The sequence below is a fragment of the Eretmochelys imbricata genome, chromosome 1, assembly GCF_965152235.1.
Source record: "Eretmochelys imbricata isolate rEreImb1 chromosome 1, rEreImb1.hap1, whole genome shotgun sequence".
Taxonomy (NCBI): Eukaryota; Metazoa; Chordata; order Testudines; family Cheloniidae; genus Eretmochelys; species Eretmochelys imbricata.
In genome coordinates, this window is record NC_135572.1 from 111,574,648 (window position 1) to 111,593,212 (window position 18,565).

At 41.8% G+C, this 18,565-nt stretch overlaps 1 protein-coding gene across 1 annotated transcript in view; it reads left to right on the forward strand.

The window, feature by feature from the left end:
* The window catches only part of ATP11A (ATPase phospholipid transporting 11A), a 225,678-nt gene that overhangs the window by 130,395 nt on the left and 76,718 nt on the right, over positions 1 to 18,565 (forward strand). The window contains exons 4-7 of the mRNA XM_077813627.1: positions 5,521 to 5,601; positions 11,448 to 11,555; positions 16,845 to 16,973; positions 17,632 to 17,735. Of these exons, the coding sequence (XP_077669753.1) occupies positions 5,521 to 5,601; positions 11,448 to 11,555; positions 16,845 to 16,973; positions 17,632 to 17,735 (422 nt within the window). The remainder of the gene's footprint in view (positions 1 to 5,520; positions 5,602 to 11,447; positions 11,556 to 16,844; positions 16,974 to 17,631; positions 17,736 to 18,565) is intronic.

Here is an 18,565-nt window from a genome sequence, read left to right on the forward strand (position 1 = left end):
AGGGACCTATGTAACACCAGAGGACATACTCCTCCCCTACTCACAGTCTCTTTTCTGGCCCTGCTGTCTTGAGGAATGTCCTTTCTCCAGAGGAGGAATCTTTACTGATGTCTCAGGTGCAGTTCCATCTCCAACCATTGGGCGGGAGCGACCTGGAACCTGCTACCAATGGAACAGTCCTCGTAATCGGAGGAGTCAGAAGAGATAGCCACACAGTATCTCCGCTCAGGCACAGGAGCCCCAACAGACAGCCGAGAGGCCATACTTGCCATCTATCCGGGTATGGCCCTCCTAGGCACTGCTGGTACAGATTCCCCTGGGAGCCACTGCAATGGATGGATCCTGCTTTCTGGACTTATTGGGGCCTGTGGGATCCTTATGGTGGGCCTCTGGATCCCTTTCAGAAGTTGCACCACTCCTCCCCTTCTCGCCAGCCAGCTCCATCTGTGTACAAGGAGGAGGAGCCAGAACCAGTTCCACTGGTACCAACAATTCCAATAGTCATCGTCTTCATTATCCCCAGACAGTGCTGTCATTCTTTCATCGCCTCTTCTGCCAGGTCATAGAATCATAGAATATCAGGGTTGGAAGGGACCTCAGGAGGTCATCTAGTCCAACCCCCTGCTCAAAGCAGGACCAATCCCCAACTAAATCATCCCGGCCAGTGATGATCACTGTCAGTACCAGCAGCTTTTACAAATGGTCACAAATGATCTACAGATCCCAATAGAGGTAGTTCAGGACCTTCCACACTAGCTCCTACATATTTTGCAACTACAGGGATGGAGTAAGGTGGCCCTTCCAATTATACTCTGTACTAGAGTCAGCCAGAGTGGCATGGTACACACCAGCATCTTGTGGCCCTACACCAAAAAGGGCCCAGCGACATTTTTTTGTTCCTGCCAAAGGAGCTGACTTCTTGTTTTCTCATCCTACCTCCAGTTCTTTGGTGGTACAGACAGTCATGGAAAGAGCTCAGTCGCACTATCAGAAATCCACCCAGGCACATAAGGGCTCAACGAGACTGGACCTCCTGGGAAGGAAGGTCTTCTCCGCCACATGTCTGCAGTTTCGCGTAGCTAACTACCAGCATTGGTAGCAAAATATGATTTTAACACCTACGCCAGGCTTGCAGACTTTAAAGATAAACTTCCCATAGGCAACCCAGTTCCAGTCCCTTCTAGATGAAAGGAAGTTAATAGCAAAGATGGCCCTCCAGGCAGAGATGGATGCTGCAGACACAGTATCCAGGACTTTGGCCACAGGACTTGTATTGTGGCAGGACTCATGGCTACATTTGTCAAGGTTTCCTAGAAAGGTCCAAATCACCATCCAGGACCTCCCCTTTAATGAGTCCAATCTTTTTTTTAATGGAAATACAGATGAGTCCCTGCAGTTACTAAAGGACTTGATCTACTTTGCGGTCCCTGGGGATTTCCCCTCCTTCCCCCAGGAAGAAAATACCAGAGACAGCCTTTTAGACAAAGACCACCCCCTCTACACCCTCCCTATTGCCAGCATCCACATGAGCCTCTGTACAAATGCCAGCAGACTCATAGGTGCTGTTTCTCGGCTCCGTCTACTGCCACAGCTTCCACTCACTCCCAACTGCAGATCAAGGGCCATTTTTGGTTGAGACCTGCATACCACATTGATGTCACCCACATTTGTGTGCCATCTTACTCTCTTTTTGCCCACAGCTGGAACCAGATCACCCCGGACAGTTGGGTCCTGGAGATTATGCATCAGGGATACTCCACAGAGTTTCTCTCTTTCCCTTATCACAAACCCCGTTCCCAATTTCCCTTTGGGGACCACTCTCAGCAATTGATTTTTCATCTGGAGGCAGAATCCCTTTTACACCGGGGGTTAAGGGGTGGTAGCAGCCCAGATCAGGGGTCTCAAACTCAAATGACCACGAGGGCCACATGAGGACTAGTACGTTGCCTGAGGGCCGCATCACTGACTCCCCGGCGCTGCCCCCGCCCCGACTCCACCCCTTCCATGAGGCTCAACCTCTTCCCACCCCTTCCCTGCCCCCATTTCAACCCCTTCCCCGAAATCCCCACCGCTACTCTGCCCCCTCCCTGCCCCCAGGGGGTGCAGGAGGGGTGCAGGGGGCTCAGGGCAGGGGGTTGGGGTGCAGGAGGGGTGCGGGGTGGGGTAGGGGGTCGGGGTGCAGGGTACAGCAGGGGGCTCAGGGCAGGGAGTCGGGGTGCAGAAGGGGTGTGGGGTGCAGCAGGGGGTCAGGGTGCAGGAGGGGTGCAGCAGGGGGCTCAGGGCAGGGGGTTGGGGTGCAGGAGGGTTGTGGGGTTTACCAAGAGCCACTCCGGCCTGGCGCACACTGGGGGCAGGGACAGGCTTCCCGCCTGCCTGTCCTGCCCCCGCGCTGCTCCTGAAAGCGGCCGGAACTTGGGAGAGGGTGTGGGGGCCACAGGGATTTGTGTGTTGCCCTGGCTGCGCCTCTGGGCACTGCCCCACGCAGCTCCCTCTGGCTGGGAACGGGGAACCGCGGCCAATTGGAGCTTCGGGGGAGGTATCTGGAGGCGCAGCCAGGGCAGCTTCCTGGCAGGTCCCGGGCGCTTCCCGGAGCGGCCTGTGGGCAGGGCAGGCAGTCGGGGAGCCCTCTAGGTAAACGCTGGGGGGGCCGCGCGAAGCTGGCAGGTTGCAGAAAATAGCCCCGCGGGCGGCATGTTTGAGACCCCTGGCCAAGATAAAGTGGCAGGGCTACACAGTGTTCCCATACCTGGACAACAGGCTTCTGGTAGGCTGATCTCATGGGGAATTCATGTCAGTGACAGGATCTCTTTGGCAACTTCTTGCTACCTTGGGCATTTGTATAAATAAAGTCCGTTTTGTCACCCATGAGGACAATAAACTATTACCAGCATCCACCTGAGCCTCCAGGCAAAATAGGAGCACGACTGGATTCCGTCTCTGCAAGAGCATTTCTTTCCACAGACAGATGTCACATGATGAGCAACCTGATTTTCTGCATTACCCGCAAACCGCGAACTATGATGCACCAGCGTCTCTTGCTGTTGGGTCACGTGGCTGCATACACCTATGTGATGCTGTTTGCCAGACTCGACTTACTGTGTCTGTAAGCCTGGCTCCACTGGACTTACCAGCCAAACAGGGACCACATCAACTCCAAGGTGACTGTTCCCATCAGAGTTCTCACCTCCCTTGCTTGGTGGTTGAACCCAAACAAAGTCATGGTGAGAACTTCTTTCAGCCCCCCCATACCAAGGGCAACCTTTGTGATGGACGCCTCCCTCAGGGAGAGGGCCCTCACCTGGTCTACCACACAGCTCAGGATACCTGAACCCCCAAAAAGGCCAGACTGCATATAAATTTACTGGAACTGAGAGCAATCCGCCTTGTGTTCAAGGCTTCTTTCCCCTCATATGCCCACTCCATGAACAGATAATGTCAGACAATATAATCATGGTGGGGTATATAAACAGAGGATTAAGATCTTGTCCTTTCTGCCTGGAGGCAGTCAGACTTTGGAACTGGTGTACCAGAAACCACCTTATGATACAGGCCGCATACCTTCCAGATGTTCGTAACTCCCTATCAAACAAACTAAGTAGACCACAAATGGCAGATTCACAACACAGTCCTAACCAAGATATGTAGGAAATGGGGTACTCCGCTATGGGACCTCTTTGTGTCCTAGATGAACAGAAAACTTCCCCTGTATTGTTCCAGGGGAGCCATGGATTGCGATTCCCAGGGTGATGGTCTCCTGGACAGGTAGCCTCAGATACACCTTTCTTTCCATCCGCCTACTATTGCAAGTCGTAGGGAAGATCCATTGTAACAGAACCCCCATCATCCTCCTAGCACCCTGCTGGCCCAGACTATCCTGGTTCATGGAACTTCTAACAATGTCCATACACTCCCGTCAGGATCCTCCCTTTTCCAGATCTCCTAACCCTGGACAGGGGGGAAAATCAAGCACCCCAGTCTGGGATTACTCCACCTCACGGCCTGGTGTTTGGATGGGCATCAGAAATAGAATGCCCATGTGCCACCCTGGTTTAGGAAATCCTTAACCAAAGTAGAAAGGATTCTCTATTAGAGTCTGTTATCTAGCTAAATGGAGACACTTTTCAGCCTGGGTCCACCTCCACCAACTTTCGCTGAATACCGCGAGCATTCCAGAAGGATCGCGGAGCTAGCAGCCATTATGGCAGATCCTCCCTATAAAATGTTTCACAAAGAGAAGGTTTCCCTTACATTATACCCCAAATTTCTTCCCCAAGATTGTTTGTTTGACTTCCACATCTATCGGACAACACCATTACCTATATTTTTCCTCAAAACCCATGCTTCTTCCAAAGACAAGAGACGTCACTCCCTCAACATTAGGCTCACATTGCAGGCAGAATGCCAAACAACCAAACCAATTAGAAAATCTCTGAGACTCTATTGCCATAGCAGAAAGATTGTGTGGGCAAGCCATATCCTCCCAGAGGATTTCTAAGTGGGTTTTGGAATGCACATAGAATGCTACAAAATAGCAAATATTCTGCTCCTGGGTGTATTATAGATCACTCCATGCAAGCACATGCTGGCTCCATGGCATCCCTATGTGACGTTCTACTGCAGGACATTTGCAGGGCAGCATCTTGGAATTCTGTTGACATGTTCATAACACACTACACTCTAGACCAAGCAGCAATTGCAGATGCAGCCGTAGGAAGGGCATAACTACAAGCAATTCTGCTGCCACCTTCCTTGCACCTTTCTCTAGGCTGAGCACTGCTTGCCAGTCACCCATGTGTGAAATGTAAATAGGGACCACACATCGCAAAAAATGTCCAGCTACAGTAAGTAACCTCAATTTCTTCCTCAAGTGATGGTCCCTATGTGTATTCCACACATGGGTGACTGGTAAGCAGTGTTCAGACTGGAGGAGGGTGTGAGAAGGCGGCACAGAGATGTTTGTAGTGCTGCCTTTCCTATGGCTATGTCTGTAGTTGCTGCTTTCCATCCTCCATCCCTTCTGCTTCAGATCTGGTTGGATTGCAGTAAGAGGAGGAACTGGAGAGGCGTTGATCCACACTGCCTTTTATTCCTTGGTTGGGAGCGCAAGGGGAGCTACTGCACAAGTGCAGGTCAATTGACACTGCTTTGAAGAATTTCCAGATTTGAGCACATGGCGCACATGCATACTCACATGTGGAATACAGATAGGGACCACATATCTCAAAGAACCTCCAGTTACAGTAAGTAACCTCCATTTTGACTGAGTGCATGATCATGAATTGGTGGATAGGCTTATATGTATTTGCAATTACAGATGGTGTCAGGGAACGGTATTGTGAATAGAAATAACCTTGATTTCTTATTGCACTTTCCTTTTTTTAATAATAAGTTGCGTTGTGTATGGTATGTGTATGGTTATATTTTTTAAAAGCCCAATATAAATTTCATGCTTGGAAAATGATTGCATTAAATTCACAGAACAGTATTCAGGAAATGGTATGATTATTCTTTGTGTTGCAGTTAATTATTGATACACCAACCAGTCCAGTAACAAGTGGACTTCCACTTTTCTTTGTCATCACTGTAACAGCTATCAAACAGGTGAGAGTTTCTTTGGGGGAAGCGGGGAAGTGAAACTGAAGAGTGTATGAAAATGTAAATTTTTTTTTTTAAAACAACTGCCAATGTTACTTTTGTTTGTTCTTAGGGATTCATGGGAAGGGTTATCTTTTCTTTGAGGGCTTTGCTTTTATTTTGAGGGCTTTACTTTTTATTTGCCTCTGTTTTAAGTAGAATTTTATTGGTTGTTAAACGATGCTGGCTTTCATTTATTCAACAGAAGTTTCAAAATTATTTTGTAATGTTAGTTTGTACTTTGTGTAACTGTGTTCTGAAGAGTAGTTTATACAGTTGTGTCTATTAAAAGTAGCCAGATGTTTGTTTTTAGTTCCTAAATATTTATTCAGCTACCTATTCAAAAAAATTAAAATATGTGGAGGAAGAATTACAGCAGTAGGTTATGGGATAAAATTGTTGCTCTTATTGGTGAGGAAGTTTCCAACATACAGGTGTTGTGATATGTATAGACAACCTCTATACAGCATCCACAAGATGGACTTTTAATGGATCACATTAATTTTTACTCAAACTATTAACAGTTTATAACGAGATTTAATGGATCTTACAAATTATTGAGTATACTATATAATAATGCTTCAAGTATATTTAAAAATTATCTATAAAAACTAAAATAATAAAATTCAAGTAAGTCAATACTTGCCATATCAATGTAGCTTGGAAGATCCTAATAAAGGTTCCCCTAATCTAAGTAAAATAATACTATAATATTATGGAACTGTGTCAGCCTTCCCTTTCTCTTTTGTATATTTTAAATTAATATTGCCATAGAGAGTGGATTACAGCAGTTTGTCACTCTGTGACCCCAGTACTGCAATGGTATCTGCTAGAGTGGATTGGTACACCTATCTAGAATCCCAGTAAAATCAGTGGGGGACCCTACACAGAATATATGCTATGACTTATCTGTGTAAGAATTTCGTATCTTCAATTACACTGGCTCAGCCTGTTCCCATTCAGACTCCAGTCTGCATTCTGCCATAGATCAGGACACCAACAGTTTCATTCAAACAATAGAGAGAGAAGAGAGGAAAGAAGTGTTGTGATAATTGGGCTTACAAATTTACCCTAATTGTGAGCTCTATTGTGAAAAGTGAGTAAAAGTTCATAAAATGTTACAATAACCTAGAACAACAAATGTTGCTGGGAAAAGGTGCGAAAGAGAGATCAATTGAATTAATCCGAACAAAAAGGCCTACTGACATAATTCAAGGACTGAGTTAAAAATCATGTCTGGTAAACAAGAAAAATGTTGGACCAGAAATCAATTTAACCAGAATTGGCGTATAGAAAATTAGGCTTAATTGGTGGATAAAATAGTGAAGGGAAGAGCTATTTTACCAATTACTACCTTTTGGGGTCCTCAGAAAGACTTTGGAGGAGAATTAGCGGTAGTGGGCTGCCAACAACCGCTGACTAAGAGACAGAAGATCAGGAAATGGGTGAGCTTTACCATCATAGCTGTCACCTACTCCATTTCCTGAGACCTCAGGATCCACTGTAACACAGTTGGGCCTTCATCTTGACCCTGAGAGAAGTCCTGACCAAGTCAGGCCAGAGAGAGGGACCAAAATGACATCACCCCCTCTATTGAGACTGACTAAATCCCAGCCATCACCTGGGATGTGAGACTTCCTTCTGCCTCTCTGCACATTGTTTTTTTTCCTTCCCTACCTTATTTCTTCTATCTAATAAGAATCTGGGTTAGCTGGCTAAAACTGTGTTTTATGGCACTGCTATAACCCTGTGACCAGAAGGAGGCAGCTAAAAGCAATGCCCTGAACAGTCCTAGTACAAGTTTGTCAAGTCTTGGAGTAGCTAATAAGACAATATGCCATGCTTTTGTTTTTTCAGCAGTGAGGTGTAAGTTAAAGTCAACATGAGACAGAAGCCTGCATTTTCTGTCTTTTTATAGTTTTTTTTCTCTCCCCTTTTGAGTGTGTGTTTGTTTTGTCTTCTAAGAAACAGAATCAGACTTTAACACCACAACCACCACCACCACCTCCAAACCATCTCAACTAACTTCTTCTCTTTTCCCCAAAAGGGCCGTTATTACCACTTCAATACCTCTAAGACACTGTCAGATGGGGATGGTGCATTTTGGTGGGATGTCTTTCTTAAAACTTTCTCCAGCAAAAGGGAAAGAGAACAAAAAATGTTGTTAAAACGAAAGCCCTACTTAATACTTCACATTTCAAAACTTTAACTGTTTCCTTCTTTTCTGCATCTTTATTAGAAGGTTAAAAAAAAGGTAATGTGTTTGCCATGGTATTAAGCAGGCTAAGATCTCGGTCTACCTAACCTTGTTTAACACTGTTTAATATTGGACAGTGACAGGACCATGTTGACACCTTTAATTCTTTGGGCCAATATATTCCATCTAACATGATACAACAGAGGGTACAATTGTTTGAGACTCTGTATTAACACTTTCTGCTCAAAATTGTGTGATGCTATCTGCTAAGTGCCAGGAGTCAACACTCTTCGTACAGAAATTAGCCAGTTATTTTTCTTAACTTCTTCAAACACAAGTTTTCTTTGCTCAGAGAAAGAAGTTGAGGAGATTATAGGACATCGAGAGATTCATATGTCAGCCTTCAGTTCAAAACTTCTTGGCTTGCAATGGGGCCTCTCTATTCCAATATTCCATGCCAACATTTGGGCTTGCCCCAATTCTGATCTCTAGAAAGAAAGTAACTTCAGTTGTGTCGTGCTGGGATAACTGGCTACCACTGTAGTTGTTTCAAGTCATGTGGCAGTGATGAATGCAGAGAATACTTATTCTACAAATTTGTCGTTCATTAGTTGTAAAAGAAATTACAAACAGCAGCGTTTTCAGTCCTTCACACTGCATGACTGACCGTACTCTGCAGTCACAGTCAGTATTTGCTGACGTTAGGTGGTTGTGGGGAGCACAGCAGCTAGCTTCTTACGGGTGGCTTTTCCGCTCTAAGATTTGGGGGATTATTTTTAACACTCCGTTGTGGTTTGACCACACTCAGAGACTGGATTATTACAAAGTGTTCCCCATAACACGACACTTGTATCTCCTTGTGACTACCCTCAGAAGCTACAGCTGGTGTGGACTTTTGTGGGCCGCTTGTATACCCGTGTGAGCTGCTGGGAGCATGTTACACAGGGCTCCAAAGGCTACATTGGTTCCCTATTCATTTCTGGGTGCAATTCAAAATGGTGATATTGTTCTCTTAGGCAAGGAGTTTCAAACATGCCTAAGGAAACTAAAAGTAAAACTCCCATTGAATTACAATGAGATTTGAAATCCCAGCCTTTAAACCCACTGTTTTTTAGGCTCTGTGTGTCTGGGGAATCACCTGCAGTAGAACCTCAGAGTTACTAACACCTCAGGAATGGAGATTGTTCATAACTCTGAAACGTTCATAACTCCGAACAGAACATTATGGTTGTTCTTTCAAAAGTTTACAACTGAACATTCACTTAATACAGCTTTGAAACTTTACTATTGTGGCAAATTACCAGCACTACTATGATGGGTCCCACGCTTTCTCTTCTTGTGGGGGGAGTTCAGGGCTCCATTTCTCACCCCAGATCTGGGGTATTAACTGTCCCACTAGTATCCCAGAGAAGGGGAGTGGAGAGGGAGGGACTCAGGCCCGCCCTCTACTCCAGGTCCCAGCCCAGGGGTCCTAGGGATCACGGCAAACTACTTGAACTAGTGATTCCTTTCCCTGGGCTACTTCCCTCTCCGGCCCTTCAGCTCATGGGGCTTCCTGCCCTTTCTCTGATTGGACCAGGTTTCTCCCAACCCCTTGTGTCTGTGGAGTCCCTCTGCTCTGCACAAGCCAGGTTTCCCTTTACCTAGGGTCTTGGTCTTCTGGCCCACCACAGCACTTCTCCAAACTCTCTTCTGCTTCCCTTCAAACTGCTCTCTGCTCCAACACCAAACCACTCTGCTTCAAGTCCTCCAACTGTCTGATTGAAGCAGGGGGGTTTTATCAGGTGACTGGCTTCAGGTGCTCTAATTGGCTTCAGGTGTGCCAATTAATCTATAGCAACCTCTCTTCCCTCTACAGGGAATAAGGCTCTCATCATCCTGGAGCTTACATATCTCTCCTCTATCACCCTCCTGCTGCCCTCTGGGCATGCTGTATCACACTATATAGAAGAAAAATGCTGCTTTTCACCATCTTAATTTAAATGAAACAAGCACAGAAACCGTTTCCTTATCTTGTCAAATCTTTTTTTTTAAACTTTATTTTTAATCATTTACATTTAACACAGTACTGTACTGTATTTGCTTTTTTTTCTCTCTCTCTGCTGCTACCTGATTGCATACTTCTGGTTCCAAATGAGGTGTGTGGTTGACCAGTCAACCTCATAACTCTGAGGTTCTACTGTATTTCTTTAACACAACAATTGAGATTAGCTGATTGGAATTTCTGACGAGTAGGGCAGGATGTTTTAAATTGATGGCCATAGACTCTGGAATTTGCTTTTCCTGCTGGTCTAGCAAAGCCTGTGGAGTATGACCTTCAGTGGATCTAAAGGTCATCTGGCCTTTTCTCATTCATTAGTTAGTAAAGAAATTATAAACAGCAGCATTTTGATTGCTCCCATTGCTGGGGTATATTTGTGTCTTCAGCTGGATTTTGGAGTTATCTTTTCATATTTGGTTGACACGTAAAATTGCTTTTTAATTTGTGTGTATGCTCCTGCACACATGTAATGGGTGCATTTCTAAAAATGAAAAAAAAATAAATACAGCCACAGAAAATCCTTTATAAGCTTGAAGTTACCCTTTCTCATAAAAAGAATGGAAAATCTGTGGGGTAAAATGTCACTTGATATTGTTAGCAGCTGTTGTTGCATCTTCCAGTTGTCATTAATCATAAGCAATATGCTGAATTCTGCCCCTGGATATATGGCACCTATTGCTTGTGTCTAGGAATTTCCAGGGAATTTAAAGCAAAAGAGCTGCTTAGGTCAGCTCTCTGTTTAAATATCAGTTCTAGCATCTGATCTTCTTGTGTGTATTAGGGGCTTCCGTGGAATTAATGCAAGAGAGATTTTGGGAGGATGGGAAGTAGGAGGAACTTTGACCTCCCCAAAAAAGGATCCATTCATTTTTTTAAAAAAACTAATAAAATAGTAAAACTAATTTTTTAAATTTTATAATATGGCTATACAGATTTGAAAGCAGAGTTATCATTGTATTGCTGAGATCCTCAACCATATTTATATATGTTCCTCTCTAATGTAACCTTATAAATTGGTGAAATAATGCATCAACCAAAATAAGCATCATCAAGGTCACTTTCTCAAAACTTATTCTGGAGGTTTGGTATATTGTGTACACCAAATAATAGTTCAGTGTAATCAGAAAACAAACAGGTAAACTCCCCAGTTTGTAGTTCATTCCAGCCCTGTAATCGCTTCATGTTGAGCCCAACCTTACCAAATGCATTCTGCACACTTTGTCTCCTGAGTAGCCACCCTTATAGGAGACCCCTCAGAGCACTTGGGCAAGGAGTGGTGGAAATTGAGCTGGAGTTTACCCATTATTCACGAGAGACCAAGAAGTGGCTCTGCATTTTTTCACAAAGCCTACTCACACCAGCAGATTATCTTCACTTATGTTATTTAAGCACATCTGATTTGCTAAATAATAAACTATTGAAGATTTTAGTGATATGCTTTAGTTTTTATTATCATTTTGTAATCGAAAATTCTTTAACTATTTTTGTAAGAAAGCTTTGATCTACAACTGCAATGTAAAGTGTGGCTAGCTGCATTTCCTTAACTTTATTCCATTCCACTTCACTTTTTTCTAGGGTTATGAAGATTGGCTTCGACATAAAGCAGACAATGCAATGAACCAGTGCCCTGTTCATTTCATTCAGCATGGCAAACTGGTTAGAAAGCAAAGCCGAAAATTAAGAGTAAGTAACAACTAACACAGGGTGTTTTTTTAGGGATCAGGCTTATCTCTCCCCGCTTTCCCCACTTGCAAAACAAATTAGACAAAAATGTAGAGCACTCAAGATCACAGTATTCACTACATCAATATGGAAAATAAAAGTTTAGAAAAATATTTTAAAACGATTAAATCTGAATAAAATATTGTTAAAAGCTATAGCATTTCCTTCCTCATCCTTGCTTTGCTAGGTTCTCCCCTATTAATTCCCTATGCTGGGTTGTCTCTCTACCCTCCTTGGTCCTTTCATTATCTCCTTCTTAACTTCTAGCCCTTCACTCGTGGTTTTTCTTCTGTTTTCATCTCTCTCTCTCTCTCTAGGAAAGTAAAAATGATTAGCAAGATATCTCTCTTAATCCAGTTTTGATGCAAAATTCATTGACTAATTCCTCTCCTTCCAAAATGACAGGTTTCAGAGTAACAGCCATGTTAGTCTGTATTCGCAAAAAGAAAAGGAGTACTTGTGGCACCTTAGAGACTAACCAATTTATTTGAGCATGAGCTTTCGTGAGCTACAGCTCACTTCATCAGATGTATACCGTGGAAACTGCAGCAGACTTTATATATACACAGAGAATATGAAACAATACCTCCTCCCACCCCACTGTCCTGCTGGTAATAGCTTATCTAAAGTAATCGTCAGGTTAGGCCATTTCCAGCACAAATCCAGGTTTTCTCACCCTCCACCCCCCCACACAAATTCACTCTCCTGCTGGTGATAGCCCATCCAAAGTGACAACTCTTTACACAATGTGCATGATAATGAAGTTAGGCCATTTCCTGCACAAATCAGGGGTGAGGGAGTGAGAGAACCTGGATTTGTGCAGGAAATGGCCTAACTTCATTATCATGCACATTGTGTAAAGAGTTGTCACTTTGGATGGGCTATCACCAGCAGGAGAGTGAATTTGTGTGGGGGGGTGGAGGGTGAGAAAACCTGGATTTGTGCTGGAAATGGCCTAACCTGACGATTACTTTAGATAAGCTATTACCAGCAGGACAGTGGGGTGGGAGGAGGTATTGTTTCATATTCTCTGTGTATATATAAAGTCTGCTGCAGTTTCCACGGTATACATCTGATGAAGTGAGCTGTAGCTCACGAAAGCTCATGCTCAAATAAATTGGTTAGTCTCTAAGGTGCCACAAGTACTCCTTTTCTTTCTCCTTCCAAAGAGGACACAGCCCAATCAGAATACAATCCTCGCTTTGTACCTTTTCAGCATCATAAAGCCTCTCCTTTAGATTTCTACCTTTGTACCTGCACCCCTGATATTTTGGGGGTTATTTTCAGAAACTAATGTCTGTAAATTCTCATAAGCAAAGCAACTTGCCTACCTGGTTTTAATTTTCAGAATGTCAACAGTTTGAAACAATTGATGGGCATCTCTTTGGAAAATCTGTTTTTTTTTTCCCTGGTGCCTCCTACTTTGCCAGAATTGTCTTGTCAGAGCTCTTGGCAAAATTCCTTGTGACCCTTCCATTTGGTGTTCTGATCTCTTCACTAGCCTAGTATTTTTTTTTTTAAGACCATTTATCCTTATCACACAGTTCGTTTGGGTCTCTTCATCTTTCCCTTTTCAAACAAGCAGCTGTAGCTCTAGTGCCAGTCAGGTATTCTTAAATCCTCACAGTCAAAAAAAAAATTACTCTTGCTACCATTTTCAGTATAAATATAATTCACTGTTTGTTTCTTGTAAACATAAGCACATTTAATTCTGGTGGTGCGAGTTCTGTAGTTGCTGCATTGGAGTGTTGCTTTTTTTAAGACTTCTGAAAACATGCTCTATACCTTGTCCCTCTCAGATTTTGGAAGCACTTCAGATTTTTAAACCTTGGGACGAGTGCTATAGCTATCTTTAGAAATCTCACATTGGTAGCTTCTTTGCATTTTGTCATATCTGCGATGAAAGTGTTCTTAAAATGACCAGCATGTGCTAGGTCATCATCCGAGACTACTATAACATGAACTATGTGGCAGAATGCTGGTAAAACAGAGCAGGAGACGTACAATTCTCCCCTAAGGAGTTGAGTCACAAATTTAATTAACGCATTGTTTTTTCAACTAGCAATATCAGCAGGGAAGCATGTCCTCTGGAATGGTGGTCGAAGCATGAAGGGGCATACAAATGTTTAGCATATCTGGCATTTAAATACCTTGCAATGCTGGCTACAAAAGTGCCATGTGAACGCCTATTCTCATTTTCAGGTGACATTGTATATAAGAAGGTGGCAGCATTATCTCCTGTAAATGTGAACAAACTTGTTCGTCATAGTGATTGGCTGAACAAGAAGTAGGACTGAGTGGACTTGTAGGCTCTAAAGTTTTACACTGTTTTATTTTTGAGTGCAGTTATGTAACAAAAAAAATCTACATTTGTAAATTGCACTTTCACGATAAAGAGATGGCACTACAGTACTTGTATGAGGTGAATTGAAAAATACTATTATCATTTTTATAGTGCAAATATTTAAAATAAAAAATAACAATATAAAGTGAGCACTGTACACTTTGTATTCGTGTTGTAATTAAAATAAATAAATACATTTGAAAATGTAGAAAAAAATCCAAAAATATTTAATAAATTTCAGTGGATATTCTATTGTTTAAGAGTGTGATTAATACTGAGATTAATCACGATTAATTTTTTTGAGTTAATCGCGTAAGTTAACGGCGATTAATCGACAGCCCTAATTTTTATTGTTCCTTAACTGTTTGGTGAAAATCGATGTTATTACTCCTTTGTCTTCTAGGTAGTAGACTTCTGCAACTTTCTTGTCATAAGAGGTCTGTGACCAATGTGCTTTACATGTTCTTAATATTCCTTCTTTTCACAGTTCACTCCGTGCCTTTATATGACTGTGTGTTTGTATCAAAGAGCTTGTTTAGGCTAGTTCCTTAATTTTGCAGCCTAATGACTGTATCATAAATCTAGGACATACATATTTAATACTAACTGTATTCACTTTAATAATGATTCAGCCCAAATCAAAAAGAACAATAGAAAAATTAGTAGTTTGTAGTACACTAATTGAAATTTTGCTCAACATAAGTATAAACAAAAGAAAAAAGTTACTAAAAGGGAAAGTCCTCTTTTCGCCAGTGCACTGGTAAATGAAATCAGAGGTGCACTTAACAATTTTGGTTAACAGGCTTCCTGTTGCTGAGCTTTATTTTTACCTTTCTAACTCTTGTGTTTTCCCTTCTTGAATTAATACTAGGATAAGTTTAATTATTAATCATTCACATTTTGGCAGGTTCTTATTACAGGTTGCTCAGTTTCCTAGATCAACTCAAGTTTTTTGTATGCTATGGATTGCAGAGTGAACCCTTGCTAGAATCAATACATTTTATTTGTAGTCTGCGACTCTTGGAACTCAAGAAACCAATCTTTATGAATTTCCTGCATACATTCTCTTTATGATTTTAAAATACCTTCAGTGGCAAGCTGGAACCCTATAGAAAAAGTGTCAGTGTGGATTGTGCTCATTCATTCCTGAGCTTTACTGCTTGAATCCTCAGCAGGCAAGCTTGTCAGTGACTACTCAAAAGGGTTCATGGTTTTGAAGCAGCAGATTGGGTCCAAAAACTACTGACAAAAAAGTCTAAGAAATCTATTTTAGAGACCCTTTGGATGCATTGAAGACAAAGAAAGGAGGAGGCAACAGAGACCATAGCCATATGGTCAGACACACACACAAACAAAATGGAGGATACAAGGATTCTAGATTTATTACGCCTTGGCACCAACATATAAATTAGTGTGATACACCTCAATACTCGGCAGATACAGAAGTTGGGTAGGCAGCTGAGCTAATTCATTTGGAATTCCTTCCATAATCTGGGAAATGTAAAAATACATTTTATGAAGTACTACCTAACCTGTCTTGATTTTTACTTTTATACTTACTTGGTCCTTGTCAATTACCAAAATATTTGTGTATCGTTAGAATTGCTCACCTCCTAAAAGTTTGTTTTGGTGATGTCAAAATTCAGTCTTTAATGTCATAATTTTGTGTTATGAAATTCATTGTGACCACACTAAATCCTTCTGACAAGAGGAAATGATTAACTAGAAAACTATTTAGACAAGGACATCTTAACATGATAAAGTAGGCAACCCAAGAAATCCACACTAGTCGAATGTTCAGCTCGTCAAAATTCCAACATTTATTTTTTTGATATTTTTCATTGAACCTTTGATATTTTTACAGCCCCCCGACTAAATTCTTACAATTTTTTGACCTTCTTTGACCTGCTGTACTTAAATTTGAGTATAAAATTATATATCAGAAGCTGCCTCTATGGGGGGAAAAAATCTTTAAAATAATCTTTGACTGTGGGAGCTGGTTTGTTGAACGATAGCACTCTATAAGAAGCCTGTAGTCTTGTTGACAAGGTCTATGAAAGTATCAGTTATGGTTACAGAAATCTGAAGTAATTTACTGGACACCAATGTGGATGGGAGATGAGATGAACTTTTCATGAAAACTTTTGCTAAAAATTTCTTTCAATTAAAAAAAACCGAACTTCAAATTTTTTCAACCAGCTCAATATCAACAGCCAGTGATACTGGGTCATCCCCAGTTTCGGCATAGAGTCAGACTCCAGAGTCACGCTTCTGACTTGGCTCATTGTGTAACCTGGGGTTGGCAACCTTCCTCACGCAGCCCATCGGGGTAATCCACTGGCAGGCCATGAGACATTTGGTTTACGTTGACCATCCACAGGCATGGCCCCAACAGCTCCCAGTGGCTGTGGTTCATCGTTCCCAGCCAGTGGGTGCTGTGGGTGGCTGTGCTTGCAGACTGTCAACGTAAACTAAATGTCTTGCGGCCCGCCAGCAGATTACCCTGATGGGTCGCATGCTGAAGGTTGCCGACCTCTGGTGTAACCTATCTGTGCCTCAGTGTTTTTATCTGTAAAATAGGGATAATACCATACATGTGTATATCTAAAAGGGATGTTGTAAGGCTTAATAAAATAATCTGCCCTTTGAGGATCTCAAAGTACTTTTGAGATCCTCAGAGGATAGATACTATCCCAGTGCTAAGTATTATTTATTGTCTTACAGGATGTAGTACTTCTTTTGAGAATTGTATCTGCAGTTCCTTAGTCTTGTGATGAAATCTCAGCCTATTAAAGTCAATGAAAATTTTTCCATAGACTTCGATGGAAGAAGGATTTCATCCTTGGAATCTGATCTTTGGGCTATTTAACTAATGATAAACATGTTTTCTTTTCTATTTTTTTTAGGTTGGAGACATTGTGATGGTAAAAGAAGATGAAACATTCCCATGTGACTTAATATTTCTATCAAGCAGCAGAAGGGATGGAACATGTTTTGTTACAACAGCTAGTTTGGATGGTGAATCTAGTCATAAAGTAATAAAATACTATATTTTTTTATTTTAAAAATGCTATTACAAACTTTTTTGCATACAATGCACAGTAACATCCTATATAATAGTGTAAACAAAATATTGGTTTGTGTGATTTTTTTTTTTCATTTAAGCTGTCATTAACTTACTTCCGTACCATTGAGCCATTTTATGAGGAATTTCTTAACTGGTGCTTGCTTATGTGTACTTGCACTTTTGTATGCGCCCAACATGGGCACTCAGAGGTGAAGCACAAGCTAGTGTTGTGCATGTGTATACATACGTGCAATACTGATTTGTGCAGGATTGGGGGCACTGAGGCATGCACCTATTATGTAAAAGGTTAATAGGTAAAAGGTTAAGAGAAAGCAAAAATATTTCACTTAAAAATTTAGGCTGCTTAGATTAGAGGAAAAGAGAGTTCATACTGCAAAGAAAACTGAATCGATCTGTGAGTTATGACAGGCAGAGGAAAATTCCAGATCTATATTTGGAAGTGCATATTTTTTAACAAGAATCAGGATTACGTGGCTCTTGACAGTCTAGCACAAAATATGAAAAATGTACCTACTTCATGGCCCTTCTTTTAATTACATACATAACTTGGTCACCGCATGTGTTTTGGCTTATTATTTTTGTTACACCTTTTTCATTCATTCTAGACTTACCGTGCTGTTCAAGATACAAAGGCATTTCATAATGAACAAGATATCGATGCACTGCACGCTACCATTGAATGTGAACAACCTCAGCCTGACCTTTATAAGTAAGAAAATGACTTGTATTTTTATAGCTTTAGTATATGCTACCAAGGAATCCTGTAAACAAACTATAAAATAATGTAATTATTAAAGGGATGCTATCAATTCAAACTTAGCCCAAAATTTAAATTTAAGACAATTAAATAAAAATCCAGTGAAGTGGCTGATTTTTGTAAACAAATGGTCTCCTACAGTATTTGAAACCTAAGCATTGCAATCTAAGAAGATCAAAGTGAAACTGATTTTCATTGTCCCAAGCAGACAGGCAATTCAAAGGCAAGTAAGGAGCATAAATAGTGACATGTAAATTGGATTTTTAAAAAATCTTTCTTCTATATTTTTAGATGTTCAAAACATGGGCTAAGAAATGTGTGTTTGCAACCTCACAATCCCTCAATTTTTTACTTAGTTGTTCTAGTTGTGTATAGTTAGTACTCTTAACTAAGCTAACTAATACTAAGTGTTTTCCCTGGTGATGCCCTCACCAAGGTTCAAATGTTGTCCATCGTGCAGAGGGGTGATTCCTAAATGGTTTGTAATTGTATGTATGGACGATCATTTGGCAGCCCTGCAAGTGTCCAGTATTGAGATGTCACTTAAGAACGCCATTGACGTAGCTTGTGCTCTCGTAGAAAGGCTGCCTAGCCCTTCACACAGTCCACGTACAACACAAGTAGATGAGGCAAAGCATGACAGGGTTTAGTCTAGAAGGATAGATGTCATCTGATGTCTAACCTGTGAAGGTGCTGCTCTTCCAGGGATGAATGTGGCTTAGGAAATAAAACAGGTAAATATACCACCTGGTTCAAATGAAACTGAGAGACTTCTCTAGACA